This window comes from Pan paniscus, chromosome 11, assembly GCF_029289425.2.
Source record: "Pan paniscus chromosome 11, NHGRI_mPanPan1-v2.0_pri, whole genome shotgun sequence".
NCBI classification, from domain to species: Eukaryota; Metazoa; Chordata; class Mammalia; order Primates; family Hominidae; genus Pan; species Pan paniscus.
The window spans coordinates 73,802,685-73,824,433 of record NC_073260.2 but is presented as its reverse complement, the minus strand read 5'-3'; the positions used below and the strand labels follow the sequence as shown (position 1 = coordinate 73,824,433).

The 21,749-nt window shown below is 39.0% G+C and overlaps 1 protein-coding gene across 1 annotated transcript in view; it reads right to left on the bottom strand.

The window, feature by feature from the left end:
- The window catches only part of RORB (RAR related orphan receptor B), a 195,565-nt gene that overhangs the window by 33,858 nt on the left and 139,958 nt on the right, over window positions 1–21,749 (bottom strand). The window contains exon 4 of the mRNA XM_003822192.6: window positions 16,273–16,674. Coding sequence (XP_003822240.1) covers window positions 16,273–16,674 — 402 coding nt within the window. The remainder of the gene's footprint in view (window positions 1–16,272; window positions 16,675–21,749) is intronic.

Below are 21,749 nucleotides of genomic sequence, written 5' to 3'. Positions count from 1 at the left end.
TTTTATTGAACATTCTCCTGTGGTATAAAAAGGGTAAAAATTACTCTATCCATCATATTAAAATAGATTGGTATGTCATGTCTCATCATTTTTCAATTTCACCAGGGCAGTCTAATTACTTAGAATCTAAAAAAACATATTTGCTTTCCAGTAGGTATATAATGTTAACAAAAGATTTTATAGATTTATAGTTTTCAAACTATTATCTTCTTGGTGTAGTTTGTTTTCATTTTCAAAGACATGCTGATTTGTTGGTAATTTACAGGCTTCAGGGTTTATAAACAAGACTATCATTGCCACTCACAATTGTATTGTGAAAAACTTTATCTGTTCTTTTACGATGTCTGCCTGGAACTGTTGGCCAAAGCTTAAGGATTCTCTGGCCTTCTGATATCAAAATTTAGGAGTCTATGGTTTATGAGGAAGGGTAGGTACAATAAATATGTGGGAAGGTTAAGGAAATAGGAAATTAAATCCACATGCATGCTTCAGGACTCAACCCGGATGGTCATGCCTGGTGAAAGTTTCCCTGCCAACCATGTCCTCAGGAAGAAGGGCTGGCTGCCATCACACTTTGATTCTGCCTCAATTGAGCCCTTGTTCCAGTGAGACTCATACTGTGGTTATTTGAATCCCTCTGTTTGTCCCACACCCTTTAAGATTATGAGCTCTTTAAGAACTGGACAGCAGATCCCAGCATAATGCCTTCATATATTCATTCACCAAATATTTTTGAGAAGGTACTCTATATCAGGTCAAGGTACAGATTAAAAAACAAAGATTTTGGCTTTTCTTTTCTTTTTTTTTTTTTTTTTTGAGACCGAGTCTCACTGTGTTGCCCCGGCTGGATGGCAGTGGCACGATCTTGGCTCACTGCAACCTCCACCTCCCAGGTTCAAGTGATTCTCATGCGTCAGCCTCCCGAGTAGCTGTGATTACAGGTGCCCACCACCACACCTGGCTAATTTTTGTATTTTTATTAGAGACAGGGTTTCCTCACCTTGTCCAGGCTGGTCTCAAACTCCTGACCTTAAGTGATCCACCTGCTTCAGTCTCCCAAAATGCTGGGATTACAGGCATGAGCCACCATCCCCTACCCTTGCCTGTGTTTTAAAGTATCTTACAATAATATAATTTCATATCATGATGCAATAAATGCCCACAGTTATTGTGGGAGCCCAAAGAAGAAAGTGGCTAACTTAGTCTGGGGGTAGGGGCAGGAAAATAACCATAGAGGAGTTGCCTGGGTCTTGAAGGATGAGCACAGTTTGTCACATGGAGAAGAGAAAGATGTATCCCAGGTAGAGGGAATGATGTTATGAAGGCACAGATAGAAAGCTAGCTGTAGGCTAGGTAATTTCTGACATTACATCTTATATCTTTACAACCTTTACTTCTTTATGACCAGTCTCCCCTTTACTGAGGATAGAAGTGAGGTTTCGAAAGAGCAAGCGAGGGCTGGGTGCAGTGGCTCACGCCTGTAATCCCAGCCCTTTGGGAGGCCAAGGCAGGCAGATCACGAGGTCAGGAGATCGAGACCATCCTGGCCAACATGGTGAAACCCCATCTCTACTAAAAATACAATAAATAAATAAATAAATAAATTAGCTGGGCATGGTGGCGGGTGCCTGTAATCCCAGCTACTCAAGAGGCTGAGACAGGAGAATCCCTTGAACCAGGGAGTCGGAAGTTGCAGTGAGCCGAGATCGGGCCACTGCACTCCAGCCTGGTGACAGAGCGTGACTCTGTCTCAAAAAAAGAAAAGACCAAGTGAGTCTAGACCAGTTTCTATGGAGCTAGTAAGCAATGTTTTGAAACCAAGTCCATCTTTCCTGGCCTGAAGTCTTGTATATTTGCAACACAGGGTGCATGGAGGAGATGAGGAGAAATAAGACTGGGGTGGACAGATTTTGTGACTGAAGTAGGGATGTCTGAGTAAACAGGTCAAGGAATTTCATCTTGTAGGATTTTTGGATTTTATCTCTGAATTTTACCAATTCAGAGATAACCGGTAACCAACCGAAGTTGTAAAGTAGGAGCTGTAAAGTATGGTCTGTTTTTTGTCTTATTTATTTATTTTTGAGACAGAGTCTCATTCTGTTGCCCAGGCTGGAGTGCAGTGGCATGATTGCGGCTCACTGCAACCTCCACTTCTCAGGTTGAAGTGATTCTCCTGCCTCAGCCTCCCAACTAGCTAGGACTACAAGTGGGTACCACCACGCCTGGCTAATTTTTGTATTTTCAGTAGAGATGGGGTTTCTTCATGTTGGCCAGGCTGTTCTCGAACTCTTGACCTCAGGCGATCTGCCCACCTTGGCCTCCCAAAGTGTTGGGATTACAGGCGTGAACCACCACGCCCGGCCTTGGTTTTTGTTTTAGAAAGGTGACTTTAGTCATGGCAAAGATGAGATGGCATTAGTGAGTACATGAAATTAATCAGGCTGTTGTGAAAGTTCACGCAAGCTATGAGGAAGGTCTGAACTAGGTCATAATGACAGAGATGGAGTGGAGGAGCTACAGTCAAGACAATTTTGAAGGAGAATACATGGGACCAGCAGATGTGGCACCGAGACAAAATATTAAATATAGTAGGTGCTCAACCAACGCTGAGTTAGTGAAGATAATGTTGAAGATGTCCATCTGTCTATCCATTCTTCCTTCCTTCAATTGTCTGCTTTATTTTGCAAAGGATTTGTAAGAGTTAAGATTGATCCTTTGTTTGATGATCTTAAAGCCTAAGCACTCAGAATGGCTTTGAAGTCAAATGGTAAGCATGCAAAATTATTTTCCATATCCTTGTGGTGGGAAATACAAGTCAAATCTCTTTTATAAATAAGACTTATTACGAATGGCAATGAAGGCAAAAGCACAGTAGCAGCAATTGCAGACACATTCCTCCTCCACTTTCTCTCACTATTCTGCAGTGCAGAGGTGAGCCATGTGCAAAAACCGACTTGACCCTCTCAAAGCTCAGCTTGATACAAGACGCGGTACAGCTAGACTTGGTCTCATGGGAGCAAGGCTGGAGGGCTCATTCTGTCAATTAGAAAGATGCTTGAATGTCCAAGGAGATGGTTTGCTTAGACTGAGAGTCTGCAGTTGTGAGAAGAGGAGAAGGATTTAAAAAGAAAGGCCAAAGGAGAGACAATGAATACAGTATGCAAAGTTTCTGTTGGGAGCCAAAGGAACTTTCAAGAGTCCTTGCTTGGAAAAGTAGAAAAGGTAATAGTAAATGTAGTCCTCTCTAGGGACCAACCACATGAGAAAGTCCAGACAAAAGGGACTGAGGTAAAAGAGCAGAGGATATGGAATCTTTCTGGGCAATCTCACATCCTTCATCCGTTACCCTAACTTGGATTGCAGCTGTTTTCAGCTCAGTTTTTGTTGGCTTCTTTGACTAGCTTGGGCTGCAGATGGTACATGTCGAAGAAGTCAGTATGCTCTGTGCTGGAATAGTAAGTCCAACAGGAATATTGCCCAGATAACTAACTGATGGGAAATTCTACCACCTCCAAAGGTGATGCACATAAACTCTACACTCTGCTCTTCCTGAGACCACGGATGAGGCTGGAGATTTCTTAAGTGGGTGTGAAAGAAAACTTGTAATGAAAATGCAGCTACATCTTCTCAGTAGTTAAGATTCCCTGCATGTGTTCAGTGAGACAGAGGTTTGTTCAATTTACTAAGAGTATGTGGGCTGCTTTGATAGTTAATATAATGATATAGAGGAAAGAGAAAAACAATTTTATATGCTCAGTCTGTCCAGTCATTCCTTTTAATCATGATAAGGCAAAAAGTGAACATTGATGCAGGCAAGGAAAAATTGGGCGTGTATTGCAGGTTAATATTAAATCCACATTCCTCATTTTCTATTTGTTAATTTCATGAACAATCACTTGCTATCACTTTCTCTCCCTTTCCCTTCTATATTCTCACATGTATAAACACATGAAATTCTTTCCCCCCAAAAATTGCTGTTTTGTTTTCAACTTTGACCCTGATACTTTTCTTTGTGGAAGGCTTATTGGAATCCAAGATTTATATTCAATTAACAGAATTTATAACTTTATATATTGAGCAACTTTATGGGATAGAAATGACAATGTGTGAATCAAATAAAAAAAGTCTCAGAAAGTTTTAAAATAATTGATATAGGTAAATATACTTCTGCATCACTTTGATGAAAAAATATTTTAAAATATTGTTAAAATTGTGAAACCTCCCTAGAAGTCTTAACGGTAATCTTTACTTTTGATGTATGCAATAAGAAGAGAGAAATTAAATTTTTGAAGGGAAAACGAATAAAATTGATGGTAATTCTCAATAGTGTGTGCAATAATTATAGAACCCTGGGGCTGGACCTAACCTCCTTCCTCCATTTCCAAATGGACTGTATCTAAATAATCCTAGAAATTAGCTGAGTCTCCTTACTCTCTCTCTCTCTCTCTCTCTCCCCCCTGAGACTGTAAAGGACTTCTACATATCCTACCCCATCCTCAATACTCTTCATTGTGATCTATTAATAAATCAAATAAGTAAGAAAGAAAGTCCAGTGTAAGGATTTACAGCATGATTGAGATGTGCGTGATAAGGTTTATACAAGTAAATAGAGTTTTAAAAGGTCAATTATATCAGACGATGTAAAAAGGTGTAAGAATAATATTTTGAAGCAATGTTTAAAGAAATATATGAAAAATAACTTCTCTTACATATTGATCCACACAGTTAAGCAAAGTTTGGAAACAAGTCATCCAAATTACCTAATTCTATGTAGAAAGAAAAAGGGCTACATCTGCTTATTTTGGTGAAAAAGAAGTAAACTGACAAGCAAGGTGACAATGTCTTGTTTATAACTGTGATGTTATAAAATGAGGACCAGCTTGCAGTTACTAAAATAGCAAGTGACCTTCTGCAGCTCTGATTTCAACCACTCAGCGGGTTTTTTTTCCACCAAAGCGGCTTATTTTAGCTCTCACTAGACATTTCAGCAAATGGCGCTCTCCAAAGGCTACAATGTCTCAGACACGGATTGCACGGGTAGTTTCATTAGAATGCCACATCCTGAGAGTGGGGAAAGTTGAGTATATCTTTAAAAACTGCTGCTTTCAGTGTTATTACCAAGAGCACCGGAGGCCCAACTGCACCAAGGCAAGAAAGCTGAGCCTCAGAGCTATATATAGCGCTAGAGGGTGTTGCTCCTGAACTTCGTAATTCTCTGCTCCCACCTCCTCCCTCTTTTTTTTCCTCCTGAGAAAGAATGGTTTCTTCTTGGTGAACTATACCCTCTATTCATTTTTCTCCACAAGGGACTTTTTTTTTTTTTTTTAAGTTGGAAGTATTCTTCCTAAAAATACCGTATCTCAGCCTCAAAGTGATTAATGAATTTTTAATTTGTCACTTGCCTTAAGGATCTAGAGTACCACTGAATTCTCTGTTTAGTTTATACTACTAGTGCGAAAATGGAATTCTTAGGAGATTCACTGTGAATTAGTGGCAGGATATCTCTATGGACTTGCCCAAGGCATGTTTTAAGTGCCTACATTAGGTTTTCATAATATCAAGATTTCTTAGAATCTGTGCTCTTAGGCAGTAACTAAAACATATTAAAACACTTGGTGGAAAGGTGAAACATTTAACCAAATGCACACACAGTTTTCCTTTTTCAAAACAGACAGCCAGTTTTGTTTTCTGTCATTAGACAGAACAAGTCTAGTGGTTTGTCACTGATGGCAAAGTCAGAAAAGACAGTGTCATTTAAAGACCTTTCTGATTTTTCTAATCCCTCTTTAGAGATCGTTATTTTTAGCATAAATAGAATTCTGCTGTCAGAATAAAACCATTGATATATTTAAGCTTAAGACAGTAATCTATTAGTGATCTGTAGATTCGGAGGAAGAGTGGGAGATTTAGCATTTCGTTTCCTCAAGTTTTTTTAAGCAGAAATTGGGGGCATCAATAATTTATAACTTATTTGTTGGCTCAGTTCATGGTCCAACCACTCATTACTTCCCCCTCAATCAGGATAGCTTTCAATCTCCTTTACATGCAAATTCTATTGCCAACTGACATATCAGAGAATGGCATAACTGATTTTTACTTCATGCAGACCTGAATATTCTAAGACCAATTTGCTCCTAGAGTTCTTCAGAAAAAATATGTTGACAAAATGTAAGATACTATGCTAACTTTTAAAAATAATAAAAATATAATAAAACACAATTCAATAAACTATGAAATGGAAAAAAATTAAAAAATCAGATTAATGCAAGTAATAGTAATAGCTGGGCAAAGATTGAATGAATAGATTAATAAAGTGATTAACATTTTCTCAAATTTTAGGAAGCTCAAATAAGATAGCATTTTTTTTCTTTTGAGTTAGAGTCTTGATCTGTCGCCCAGTTGGAGTGCAGTGGTGCCATCTTGGCTCACTGCAACCTCTGCTTCCCTGGCTTAAGGGATTCTCCTTCCTCAGTCGTGCAACTAGCTGGGACTACAGGCACGAGCCACCACACTTGGCTAATTTTTGTATCTTTTAGTAGAGATGAAGTTTCACCATGTTGGCCAGTCTGGTCTCAAACTCCTGGCCTCAGATGATCTGCCCGCCTCGGCCTCCCAAAGTGAGCCACCGCGCCTGGCTTCAAGTAAGATAGCATTTTCTAATAAAAGGTAAGAAAGCAGGAAGTAAAGCTGAAAGAACCTACATAGCATTTGTGTTTAAACAGAGTATATCCAAAGCAGGGAAAAAATTACAAGCAGGAAAAACAAGTTAACTATCTAAGAGAGTGCTTTCTTTATTTAACAACAGAAAGCTGTTTTGGATCACAAGCATTTTGCTGTATTGCAACAGTGTGTGTCTAATTTTTGGGAAATTAGAGTTTCCTTTCTTGAAATCAGTTGACGAAATTGAGAAAGAATCTATTGTTAAAAGATTACATTTAAAAGTGAACTTTTACAGTAAAAGATCTCCTTCACAGAACAGTCAGAAAGATTAATTTACTTAAATGTCCTGCAGTTGATGAGTTTTAAGTTTTAAGGGAGTTATATAGTAAGACCAAGGAAGCCAACATGGTCCCTTTCAGTCTTTTAGTTTGTGCTTTTGGGGAAGTCGCTTAACCTATTTAACTCAGTTTTTTGGGATTTGATCCTCCATCTGCAAAAGGATTTGGCATCAGCGATGTTTTCTAAGGTCTGTGTGAAGCTTGACAACTTGAGTCTGGAGAGGCTACATGAGAATTTTCTTTCCTTTTTTTTTTGAGACAGAGTCCCACTCTGTCACCCAGGCTGAAGTGCAGTGGTGCAATCTTGGCTCACTGCAACCTCTGCCTCCCAGGTTCAAGCAATTCTCATGCCTCAGCCTCCCAAGAAGCTGGGATTACAGGCACGTGTCACCACACCTGGATAATTTTTGTATTTTTAGTGGAGACAGGGTTTCTCCATGTTGGCCAGGCTGGCCTCGAACTCCTGACCTCATGTGATCCACCCGCCTTGGCCTCCCAAAGTGCTGGGATTACAGGTGTGAGCCACTGCGCCTGGCTGACATGAGAATTTTCTTTGTTGTGACGCATGGGGGAGAAGCCTTGCAGAGTTACAGAAGGTGAGAATATAGTTTACAGGCTTACAAACACTTGAAGAGTCTTAGATAGGACAAATCAAAACAGCAAAATCCAGAGGCCATGGAAAATCTTCCTTTAGTCTTCTTAAAAATTGCACCTCCACACGCCACCAAAGGACAACCAATGGGTCACAGATGATGAAATCTCATTATGAAAATTGCTCAGGGCCATCACTAGGATTGATTTTCACCATTTGAATTTTGTTGACATATGGATTGATTGTTAATTTAAACAGATGCAATCTCTCCCCCACCTCACCACGCTTTTGGATGTTTAGTCAATGCATTTCTGACCTTTAGGAAGAACTAATTTAGAGGTAATCTTTGAAGGTCATTTTTATATTTTCAAACACCCTAAATTTTAAAAAGTACGTGGTAATTTAAATAATGCATTTAATTGACTAAAGCTTTAAAATAGTGGTTTTTGATGGTTCCTTATTGTGTCAAATTGTTCCAGAACAAATCTTGCTGAAAACCAAATAGCAGTTCCCCAGTAGGCCTCATAAACATGCCTCAAATTTAAATAGCAAATTCATTCTCCTCAGTATTAAGATTATGTTTTCAAGAGAAAGCTTACCTTAAAAAATAAATAAAATAAAACAAAAATTGTTTTCCAGTTGGGACAATTTCCAACAGGTTTCCCCACATTTGCAAACATCACAGAAATAAATCCTGTATTGGTTAGCAGAGAGCACCTGTTAAATTGGTTGCATACCATGCTAATCACACCAAAGTATGCTAATCCCCGTCAACCTTGTGATCAATTGGCGTTTCTGGGTTCCATAGCCCATGTGGTATTTTAACTCTTACCAGCTCTTCCATAAATGGGTGCTTGAAAATGTGGCTAATACATTCACCCCAACCAGTGGAAAAGTAATTCACAGCTCTAAAAGCCAATGTCAAAGCTTGCAATGCCTTAAACGTATGGCTTCTCTGCAGTATAATGTCTTGAAATACTATTTAATGTGGAAACTGTCATTAGGGACTGATTCTGAGGTCACTTCATAAGTAGAAACATTCCCTGCTCCTCCAAGTCACAGGCAGAACCTCCTGAAATCTCCTTTCCTTTTGCTTACTGTAGAATATTTTATAATTACTATGGCTTTTGAAATTGAATGTCTAAAATGGAGTTGGCTTTCCAGTAGCTTCTCAATAACATTTTGTTGTTGGTGGTGGTGGTGGTAGATTTTAGAATCTTCTTATGAGGTTCTGAATTCTAAGGCAAAATGTAATACCAAACTAGTATCTCCAGGAGAAATACACTGAGGAAGATAAATTTTGCATAGTTTCAACTCAAAATAAAAACGGTGCTTTAGATGAATGTAGTCTAATGAATTGCTAGCACATTGGGAAAACTGTATTGACAGAGGCACAAGCATGTAGTGACTGATATGCACACATGTACTGTAAGTAGATATGTATGTCTATGAGTACTTGAATTGAGCATATATGTGTGTGTTGTTTGTGATGTAAATCATATATTTGTTTGGAAACTGGCTGGTTACAAAGTGCTTTGTATACATTCTACCATTTATTGCAGTTGTGGGGAAGCACTGTACATGTTACTAGGTGATTGTAGACCATCTTTGCAGGGTTATTAGAGGATATCTAGAAAGATATGGATTCAAATAACCCTAGGGATTAACTGTAGAGTCCGTGGCTCCAGGTATCCTCTACAATAATTCATGGTCATAGACTGGTTAATACTATAGATGTAACCATGGTAGAGGTCCTAGGAATATGACAAATTGGCCCCAAACTGGGAGAATTCCTTTTTGAGATAGAAAGCAAGATTTTGGAAATAAGCAGGCTTTGGGAGATATTCTGTGGCACAGAACAAGGTGGTGCTAAAATTTCAGAAGAGTCAAGTAAGTCCCTCTCCAATGACCCAGGTGACTTAGGTAGCTTGGTCCCTCAGTAGTCAAGAATATCTTCTGCTGGGCGTGGTGGCTCACGCCTGTAATATCAGCACTTTTGGGAGGCTGAGGCGGGTGTGTTACCTGAGGTCAGGAGTTCAAGACCAGCCTAGTCAACATGGTGAAACCCTGTCTGTACTAAAAACACAAAAGTTAGCCAGGCCTGTAATCCCAGCTACTTGAGATGCTGAGGCAGGAGAATCACTTGAACCTGGTAGGTGGAGGTTGCAGTGAGCCAAGATCGCACCACTGCACTCCAGCCTGGGTGACAGGCAGACTCCGTCTAAAAAAAAAAAAAAGAACCTATCTTCATTTTATGAACATATTTGCTTTTTCTTCAAGAGGAGCTTGGAAGTGATCAGGTTGTAGTGAACTAGGGAGGACAGGTGCGTTTGCCCTAAAGCGGCATCTGTACAGCAGCTCACTCTTTAATTGGATTGTACATGAACTTGGAGTGATTTGGGATTGGCTACTACCCTTTCCTTGAGCTGCTCCTGGTTGTCCTTGACATTCATTTTAATCTGATTTCTTGTTTTTATTGTTTTGTTTTGTTTCGTTTTGTTTTCAGGAGGATGGACGGAGAGAAGAGGCTAGTGCACGGTTCTGATTTGACAGTGGTTGTTAACTGCATGTTTGGCTGGGTCATTTCACTCAGTGAAAGCCCCGAGTATCGTCCTGCTCTCCAGGAGGGAAGTGTGCTGGCTATTGCCATGGACAAGTTATTCAGCATCATTCAGAATTGCTTAGTTGCTTCCAAGTCCCCTCCTCTCTTCTACCCTACTCTTATTGTGACGTGGCTATAACAAGGGGGGAATATTAATGCACATGACCAAAGCTCTCTGGAAGATGAGAGAACCATAGTCTTTAAAAGTCATTTGATCCAATTGTCTTATTTTTCAGATGGTGAGACAGAATCTCAGACAGCTGGACTAATTTTGAATACATTCACATGGCTAGTATGCAGAGTTAGGACCCCCAATCTCAATGTACTTTCCCTAAATTGCCTGCAAAGGGTGTGTGGTTGGGGTGGGGGTGAGAGAGGGGTTAGATGACAATGAAAGTTCACAAGATGTCTCCTCTCAAGGCAAGGAAGAAAGAGCTAAACACTGAATTTTCCTTTTCCCATATTGTTCAAGTAATTTTTCTTGCTAGTTTGGTCTACTTCTATCTGTTTTAATGATGTATCGGACAGTTACCTCTAAATGGAATGCCTACCTGTATTTGATACAGGTTCTATCACAGGACACAGGAAATATATAGCAAGAGTTAAGTTCTATTCTCTGCACCATTTCTGCATGGGTAGTTAGATGTGCATAATAAATTTAAACACTATAAAATATTTATCCTTAAAAGCATATGCCATTAAAGGTGCTGCTTTAAGACCAAAGCATCTGCTTGGGGTTCTTAATAAGCCACAATTGAAACACCACCACTTTTAATAGAATTCTGCAAAATAAAACACTACTAGTAAAATCTTCTGTATTTTTATGTAGCCTTAATAGAATGAAGTAGTACATTACAGGGACTAGATCGCTTTTAGGCCAATACCTCTTTGTAATCTCCTTTAACTATTAATACTCAGTTTCTGTAATAGGTGAATGTTTAAAAAATAGATTTATATTTATTTATGATGCTTAACATTCCAGGTTCTATAAATAGAACACGAAAGCAATATGAAAATAAGTCTATGTTAAAGACTATATAAGAAGGGATCAGTTAATTCACATTTCATTGTCTTTATCTGGAGAGAAAGTTACTGAATAGAAGAGCAAACCAAGGTGATGTTTGTAAAAGGCAATGTACACCCTTAGCATTGTAGCTAATTTGATGGATTTTTTTAAATATAAAAAAGCATGTTGTTTGGCTGTTTGAATTGTCTTGTTGTCTGAGATGTTGTAGATACATTGCCAATCACTTCCAGCTTAAATGAGCTTTCATTAAGAGTATTAGTCCTGCAGAATTCCCCAACTCATCTGAGCTCGTTAGTGGTGGAGCGAAGACAAGATGTTCTACTTTCCTTTTCTGCATGTTTGCGGAGCATCTTTTAGCTAGCTTCCTCTCCCTGCCACCGACCACTGCAAAATGTTATCCCTAAAGATATAACACATCCATCACGCCAGCTTGAAGTAAAATTCCAGCTAAACCCAGTTAATACTGCTGTCTAAATATTAATTTTCGGCTTACTTGTTGCCATTCTTTCATTTCATGGCTTCTTTTTCCTATGGTTTTAGAAAAACCCAAGGATGTAACTCCTGAAATGTTTCATGGTTTTCTGTTTGCTTACCCACATTTTATTTCTATTCTCAAAACTAGGGGAATAAAACATTCCTGATAAGAGATGTGGCTCAGGTTGATCAATACTTGCCGTCTCCCTCACCTCCAGAAGAGTGTGGTAGCATCCCGCCCAGAACGTATACTTAGGATGTGGTGAATTGCCATGACTATTTATTTTCTTGGTATCTCCTAGATGGTGAGGGCAGAAACCTCGTTCTGCTCTTCTCAAGTGTATGGCACATTTCAAAAATAGGTATTTGAAGAAAAATGCCTGGCAGTCTAGGACAGTGACTTAACCTTAACCTTAGAATTTAAGCTTTATCACTTAACTAACTCTCTGTCCTAGGAATATCACTCACTGTCTCAGACTCTCAATTTCTTTATCTGTACAATGAAATGGTTTCTTCACTGCTCACCTGAAGGAACTGGTGTGAGGCTCAAAATGACTAAAATGCATGAAATGATTTTCTACATTTTTCTCCATATATCAAACATTATCATTAGAGCCCTTAACCTAGGAATTTTGTAGTTTCGTTGGTGAACTTTCAGCAAGACAAGTTTGTTTTTTTGGGAGAGTATTCCTGACTCTGCTAATATTCAAAAACTGACTTTTTGGGATCTGCATGCAGTTGCTCATATAGTTGTGTTATGGTTCTTACATGTGTGTTTTTATCAAAAATTTCAAACTCATGAGATCTTAGTCTATATGGACTGGTCTAAAAACTGGTTTTTAAAAGCGATCTGCTTTTAAGATGACCCAATATCAGAAGCATAATGACCTAGTTGCATACATTTCATCATTCTCTTAAAATCCAGAGGAAGCAGATCAGGACTTCTGGTAGCCAAGGGTGATGTTAAATTTTTTATCATTCTCAGTAAACTATCGCAAGAACAAAAAACCAAACACCGCATATTCTCACTCATAGGTGGGAATTGAACAATGAGATCACATGGACACAGGAAGGGGAATATCACACTCTGGGGACTGTGGTGGGGTGGGGGGAGGGGGGAGGGATAGCATTGGGAGATATACCTAATGCTAGATGACGAGTTAGTGGGTGCAGTGCACCAGCATGGCACATGTATACATATGTAACTAACCTGCACAATGTGCGCATGTACCCTAAAACTTAAAGTATAATTAAAAAAAAAAAATTTTTTTTTTGGTGTGACATAATCTCAAATTCACCCAGTCAGGATGTGGCAAAATCTGACTTTCTGTTTTATATGCATAGGGTTTTTTTCTATGGCAGCTTGCCACCAACCAGATTGGTTTAGATGCCCATTAATCAAATCAAGTCAAAATGACAGCGTGCATACTCTGAAAGCTCCAGTTTGTAGTGCCTAGAAGGAGGTCAGGTAGGCAGCAAACACCAAACCTGTGTTGTGGTGAGAATGGCAATCAACTTGTGAGGAGCTGCCATTGGTGGGAGGAAATACAGTATAACGGTTAAAAGAATGGGTTTTGATGTTACTCAGATATGGGCTTATACGTGTTCTTTGCTTTTTACAAGTTATATAACTTCTAAGCCTCGATTTTTCCATCAGTAAAATATACAAATACATAACAGGCATAATGGGATTGTTATGAGAATTTAAATAGGACTTGCTCATCACAGTGTAGGTGCTCGATAAAAGGTAATTATATTATCTGCAATAACCAGTGATACTAATAGTCAATTAAAATAACATTAATAATAATGGTGCTTACATATGATAGGTATTGTACTAAGAACTCATAAATATTAACTCACTTAATCCACACACACAGATAAAGACTATTATTGGCTTGGGTTAACAACTAAGACTCAGAGAAGTTAAGTAAATTGTTTAAGGGAAAAGGCACAATTGGGTTTGAATGCAGGCACTTTGACTCCAGAAGCAGAGTTCTTAGCCACCACACTATACCACAGATGCCTTCCTGCCCAGTGATACTGTCAAGGATTTAATATTTTAGTGAAATGAGTGTCAATGTTTTGGACGGTGCAGGAAAGACAGTATATTATACTATTGTGGCTCTTCATTGGTACCTAGATTCAACAGTCATAGAATGGGTTTGTGTCCACTAGGTGGCATTGCTGTTTTAACGAAATGTGAACCAAACCACTATTTAGGCTTAGGGGTCTGCTAAATTTGAGAGCACTGGCAGGACAGTCCATTTGCATCCCTAAATGTCTGATGAAAAAATCCTCCAAAATTTGAAACATATTTAAAGATATCTAAAGACTAGAGGTATCTTGAAATAATTGAGTAAAATATACGCGAGTTTATTTTGCATGTCAATGTCTGTGCAGAGTGTCTGGATAAATTTTGAGATTCTCTAGTCCAGTTCTGTCAGTTCACAGAATAGACTCAAGGTCAGAGAGGAAAAATGACTTGTTCAGGGTAACGCAGACCTGATGGTTTGGCTGTAGTTCTCTTTCCATAATATTTAATGTGGTTGCTAAATCATAAACAAGTTATGATTTATTAATTCTTAGAAGACTCCCCTTTTGAATATAGGCCAGAAGATTGCTCCACTGTTGTGAGTTTTTGTTTTATAAGGATTCAAACATATCTCTCAAATTAATAGTAGACTCAGGAACTTAGATATTAAGTAGTATAAATGCAAAGGAAGGTGCCTTTTCCCTCTTGAAAAGTTTGAATGACTATTTTAAATGACCGTCCCTATTAGTTGACAATGCAGTCTATGAATTGAGACCCATGGCAGGTAGCAGGTTAACAGAGGAGTGGAGGGACTCTGGAATCAGACTGTCTGAGGTGAACCCTGGCTCTGTCATTTAGTAATTATAGGACTCTGGGAAGTTATGAGACATCTCTAAGCTTCGGTTTCAGCATCTGTATAACAGAAATACTATTTTAATTTATCTTTTAAGATGTTCGTGAAAAGTAAACGTGTGAAGGGCCCATGATATAGTAAAAACAAAGTTAAGGATGACAGTAATAATTAACTATTTTTGTTATTTTAGTTGATGTTTCTTTTTTTGTGTGTCTCTCAGCTGTGAAAGTCATTACAGGTGCTTTGTCAACAATGTTACTCACTGTCACATGCTGCATTGCTAAAAGGGAGAAATAACGCTTCAGGTTTATAACTGTGTAACATCGCTTCTTCCTCAACCAGATGGTACAAGTAGCCAAGAATATGGCCATGTATTTCATTATGTGTTCACAGCAGCTTAATTTAAAACACTTGTAGGCTTTAGGCTCCTATTTGCAGGTTAGACAGAGAAGGTGACTGAGCATGTAGCATAAAACAGTAATAGCTAAGAGTTATTGAGCACTTCCTGAGTGCCAAACCTTGCTATGGTTTACACGTATTAACTCATTTAAGCTTTACAATGTCCCTGTGAGCTACAAACTAATGCTTTCCCCCTTGTAAAGATGAAGGAACTGGGATTGAGAAAGTTGCTCCAGCTTAAATAGTAAGCCAAAGAGCCGGGATTTAAACTCAGGTAGCACAGTTCTTAATTGCTCTGCTCTGCCACCTCTTTGGGCAGAGCCCTTGAAGAAATGTAAAGAGCCCTTGAAGGTTCCTGAGCTCTAGCCTGCTTTCTCCAGTACACTAAATATTGCAGTGAAGCCTGGGATCACATCGCCACTGTTTGCTTAGCTCTTCTAGGCTACTGTTAACATGCAACCCTGTTACCCAGGAGAGTAATGTGTTAAACCTACTTCAATATTTTTATGGCAGTTAGTAGATGAGATTAACTGGTTAAACATCTAATAGACCCCTGAGTTTGATGGAGTAAAACAAAGTTGCAGTGGGTCAGAAGAGAGCTTGCCTAAGGCAGGGCACTCTTGAAGATCGCTCCTTAGGAATCGAAGGAAAGAGGATCAGCTTTCTGATGCAATCATGCCTATGACTAGCTTATTTGTTGCTCTCATGTTCTATAAGATTCCAGACTACACTCTTTTCATTGCTGTAATTCAGAATCCCATATGGAATTCTTGAATTCAGATTTCCAAGAGCCTTGGCGGTCTTCTGGTCTATCGCCCTGACTTCACCAAGAAGGAAGCTGAGATACTGTTTGCTTAAAGTTTGTCCCCATTTATCTTAGAGGAAGAGTTGGGCCCCTGTTCGTTTGGTTATTCCACACTGTTTCTATATCCTTCAGCAATTTCACTTTGAATAGCATCAACTTTGAATACATGCCGAAATTTCCCTGTTGATACCAATAACATTTTTCCTTCAGTGAGAACCCAAATTCAACAGATAGCATCTGTTCTTTACAGATAGCATCTTTCTATTTATAATTTCTTCTTTCTTCCTTTGCTTGAAATAAACTTTTATGGGGTGGGGAAAAATGACATTTATTAGAATATATTTAAAAATCAATTTGTTTTCTCAGTAGAAGCTGTGAATCCAAGTAATTCAATTTAAGTCTTAAGAAAATTACCATACTAAATAGGACCAAGGTAAATTCAAAGCAAAATCTCAAAAAAAGCCACTGGGAGGAGACTTCCACTTACCGATTTCAGTCATGGTTATCCCTGGTGCTAACTGCCCATTGTTGAAAGAGCTATAGGTAAACAAGTTGGGTACGGATGTGAGGTCATAGATAGGTTCTTGCTTTATCTGTTTGATTCCAGTCATGTCAAGTCCTGACTGATCAGGGGACGGCTGACCGGAATCGACGTTGTAATAACCCTCAGACTTGGGCAGGTCAATGACGTGCCCGTTGGCATAAGTGCCGCTGGTCTCGTTGTTCAGATTGCTCAGGCCGTTGCTAATGCTGCTGCTGTACACCCTGGCAAGGGCTTCTGCCTCCCCACTCTGCTGCTGCCGCTGTTCCTGCAGCCGCTGCTGGTGCTTCTGCACCTCAGCATACAGGCTGTCCCTTTGCTTCTTGGACATCCTCCCAAACTTCACAGCTGGGTTGGAGAGAAAAGCAGAAAACAGCACTTGTGGTTATCATTCGCGTTAACCACCTCAGGTACAACAGGCCATGGGATGGTTGTCCCTTCAACTTCAAATGCACAAATGTCTAGCACCATAACTTAAGAACCCATTCATTTGCACTCCACATCTGGGGAAAGGTTATATTCAGAGGGTACCTGTCCTGGTTTATGCCCACAGTGAGAAATAAATCTAAGCCAGGAAGAAATATAAAAACTTATGTATGTATTTCTCATTGCCACGAAGTTAGAAAGCATGTTTTCCTCTTTTTTTCTTACCTGTGGAAAAAAATGCAAAAAACCAAAATACCAAATTAGCAATAGTACCCGCTATTAAAATGTTAACCAACACTCATAACTAACTTTTCTCTTAATCTTTAGGATTACTAGATTGCCAGATTGGACCCTAGTATTTCACTTTCAAATCTATTTTCTGTTTTCTTTCTCAAATTTCTTTTTACTTTTTATAATAATTTTCTTTAAGAGACAGAGTCTTGCTCTGTCACCCAGGCTGGAGTGCAGTGGCATGATCATAGCTCACTGAAACCTTGGGATCCTGGGCTCAAGCAATCCTCCCACCTTGGCCTCCTGAGTAGCTAGGACTGCAGGTGCATGCCGCCAGGTCCAGCTTTTTTTTTTTTTTTTAATTTTTGTAGAGCCGGGGCCTTGCTATATTGCCCAGGCTGGTCTTGAACTCCTGGCCTCAAGTGAGCCTCCTGTCTTGGCCTCTCAAAGTGCTGGGATTACAGATGTGAGCCACTGCACCCGGCCAGGCCGATTTTCTAAATAGTGTGTTGGGTAAGACCAAAGGCATGGGGCTGGGTGATAAACATAATTTTAAGTGATGGCATCATTTGCCTTCAGTTGGCTTTTGGGATCAAATGATAAGATTCTTTGGAAAATAGCAATTTGGGGCATCCAATGCCTAGCAAGTGACCAAAACAGTAACTATCTTTTCTCATTCTACCACTCCCAAGTTTTATTTTTCCTATCTCTTCTGGCAATATTCTCAGCAGTCTGAGGAAAAAGAAGGAAGAAGTGCTGCAAGTAGTCACAGGGTAATATCAAGGTGCTTTCATTTCAGTGTGTTGTTTCTTAAGATATTTAACCTCCTGAACTGTTGTGAATATTGACATTTCTCCTCACAGGTTGTCAACTGCCTTTTTAGGATGTGAACATCCTGAGTCACAGGCCTACCTTGTTTGAATTATCAAGCATTGTTCAGCTCATGTTAATAGTGGGGGCTACCACAAACTTGGAGGCTCCTCCCTGAGTTTCTGTTTGCTGTTCTTTTGTGACGGTATTCCCACCACCTCTTGGTGTTAGGAGCTCAGAGAATAGAGAAAGAAGGAAATGGAGTTTAGAAAAAGGCTCAGTTCCTGGATTCAATCATGAGGGTTGATGCTCTTCTGAGAATATCTAAATGGTGAAGTGCTTAAGAACTCTCTAGCACAAAGGGAACACAGAAGAGATTCCCACAGTCTGAAAGAGCTGCCATTCACCCTCCTCCTCCAATATTCTTCCAAAATTCATTTTCTTTTCCCATTGGGTACAGAGCTACCATATTTATCTGAGCATAGGCTGATCAGAATGGAGACCGTAATTCCTAAGCCCCCTCACTGGCAGGTACGTGCAGGTGATTAAGTTCTGATTAAGGGGAAGTAAATGCAAGTGTCGCATTCACTTGGGGGTATTGGGGCATGTTTTCCTCCTTCTTGCCTGCTGGATTGTGGATGTGAGGGCTGGGTTTGAAGAAGCCAAACTCTTTCTGTATCTTCTTAATCCTTCTTAAAAACCTACATTCTAGGGCTGGGTGCGGTGGCTCGCACCTGTAATCCCAGCACTTTGGGAGGCCAAGGCGGGCAGATCACGAGGTCAGGAGATCGAGATCATCCTGGCTAACGTGGTGAAACCCTGTCTCTACTAAAAATACACATACACACACACACACACTTACACACACAGAATTAGCCGGGTATGGTGGCATGTGCTTGTGGGCGTGGTGGTGTGTGCTTTGTAGTCCCAGCTACTCGGGAGGCTGAGGCAGGAGAATCCCTTGAACCCAGGAGGCAGAAATTGCAGTGAGCCGAGACCGAGCCACTGTACTCCAGCCTGGGTGACAGAGGGAGACTCTGTCTCAAAAAACAAAACAAAACACAACAAACCAACCAAGCAACCAACCCCTACATTCTGGCTTTCTGATGCTGCCTAAGTAGGAAAACAAAGTGATAATTATCTAGTAATTTTTTCTGTGTGAAGACAAACAATCTGACTCATTCAGACTAAACTCCCCTTTCCATCTTAATGGTTGGTTTTACATGGTCTTGAATTATTTAGATGGTTGTTTTTAACTTTGTTTGTAGAGACACTACCTTTATTAGATTCTGATTCTCATAGACAAATGTATTTGCTTACTAATTGCAGTGACATTTCCAGTTTGTCTACATACCGAATTCTACAGTAACTTGTAGGGCAAGGTTCCTCTGTATCTTTATATTACATCTTTCTAACCAATTTATTACATATTATTCTCTAGGGGAAAAACACCTTTTGTATAGGGAAAAAATAAACAACTATAAATATTGATTCAGAAAGAACTTCCCCTTCTCCCCCAGGAAAGTAGAGCTCTTTATTTGCTGCCCTTCTGTCCTTTGCATTTGGGTAGGTTCAGAATAGCTCTTTGTTGTAGAGTTATGGAAGTGAATACAAGGTTTGTATCCATTGCTATAGATCAAGATTTTTGTTTTAGCTAGGGTAGATCTACTTTCCGACTTATTTTAGTAGAATAGTTTTGCATTTTATTGGTTCAAAATTTATAGGAATTAAAGATTGAGAATAAGAAACTCTTCTAACACAAAAACATAAATTTGTGTTTTTTTTAAAAAAAACCCTTTTCCATTTAATCCTTGCTTTAGATTTCTGTATACTCTGTATTTAGGTGAAATATACTTTGTAGATGACTGATTGCATTAATGACCCTGATTCCTCTTGTCTATTTCTTTCCATGCCCTTCCCCATGTCAGTTTGCAGTGCTCTTTCATTCTTTGCAGGCACCCTGCCCAGGGTCATGTGACTTACTGTGGACCAATGGAATATTGACAAATGTGACACAGCAGAGACTTGAAAAAGGCTTGTGTGATTGTGCACCTCACCATGACAAGGACATGACTGAGCTATCTGGCTAGAGGATAAGCTTGCTGGGGGATATGTGAAGCAGAGCCAGACCTCCTTGGTCATCCCAGGCAAGGCCATCTACAATCAGCAGAGCTATAGAACTGACCTGCAGCTGATGGACACAGAAATCTGCTGTTAACCACAGACATCATAATCACAAGCTAACAATGTCAAAAGAGTATGCTGCCAAGACCTCTGCCATGGGTAACATCTAAAAACTCAACAAAGAAAAGCTCTGCATTTTTTACAAAATTGACTTATCAGGTCACTGAGCAACTGAAATATTTTCAAAGAAACAACTTAAAACTACTACATTTTAGAGTTATTTCAGGTGTAATCCTAAATCAAAGACTTCACTGACAATGACTGTAATAGTATTCTATAATTAATTTTCCATTTATTTCAGAAACATTGATGAGCCAGTGTTTCAGTTTTGTGCCTCTTCTTGCAATAACAGTGGTGACAAATTTGGGAAAAAATTTACAGTACATGGCAAAAATAAACCTACTGACTTTCTTGACATAATTCATTTTCACTGTTTGTAAATACATTTGTTGTATGCATAGAACTATTTTAACAAAGGCCATGTTAATATTTCAGATATTAGCATTCTTCTTATCACTACATATTAATCAGACTGGCATATATTTTAACTGTCTGCCCCTCTCAAACTTGAATTATTCTGTTAATGACATTCACTTGAGTATAAAGACAGCCTCTTGTTAAACTGCTACCTCTTAAAGAAACCAGTACAATTCTGTATACATTGCAAGTGCTTATAAATATTCAATGATGTGGTATTTGCTCATGATATGCTCTTAACCCTCATTTTGATCCCATAATACTAAAGAACAATTTTATGTGAAAGTATCGGAAATCATTTTATATTTATTTGAATTGTGGTATTCTAAATGGAATAGAAGTTTTGGATATAACTAAAAGGTAAAGTCATAGCTCCTTCAAAGATTTCTATTAACATAGCACATGGACATGTGTTTTTGGTTTCAAGAGAGCCCAACTGACTATCAATCTATGACTTTCTACAAATTTCCAAAATCATTTTATCTACTACCTTCGGTTGTAAAGTTCTCTATATTTACATTTTGCTACTTACCAATGAAACTGGTCTCAATTTAACTCTTTTCAGCTTCAGAGATGTGCCTCTTCTGCCACCCTTTTTTTAGTGCTATAGGCTTTGTATTAGAAGTCTGATTCAATCTACCCAAGCCTATTCATTATTTTAAAATCTCTCTCTTCTCCTTCCTCTTTTTCTCCGACAGAACTCCTTGTGATGTTGAAATGTTCTCTTTGCTTTCCAATATGGTAGCTGCAAGCTGCATGTGCCTAATGAACACTTGAAATATAGCTAGTGTGACTGAAGAACTGAATTTTAAATTTTATTTAATTTAAATTCATTTAAATTTAAATAATTTAAATAGTGACATGTGGATTGGGCAATGTAGTTCTGGATAGAAGCTTAATCTGTGAAACCTGTCCTTTTAGGGCAACTTCTGTCTTTTTGTAGAGACATGCCACTTGGGAGGACATACACTAGTGAGTATCAATTTATAGTAGCACAATTGGAAACAGTTATCCTGAAGATTCCTTTGTAAAGGGTGTAGGTAAAAGAAAAAAAATAAAATGATGGAGAAGATTCAGTAGGCTTATGCATGCTGCCAATTCACACACACACAGACACACACATGCACACGTCTTCACCTTTTTATACACATAAAGACACACGTATATGTTTCCAAGTGGATTTGATTTTTGATTCTTCATTTAAGCTAAATTTGAACAAATTCATTATTGATAAATTTGATGGCTACTGATATATTCGATAGCTAATAAACCGATATAGCAGTGAAATTTCAGGA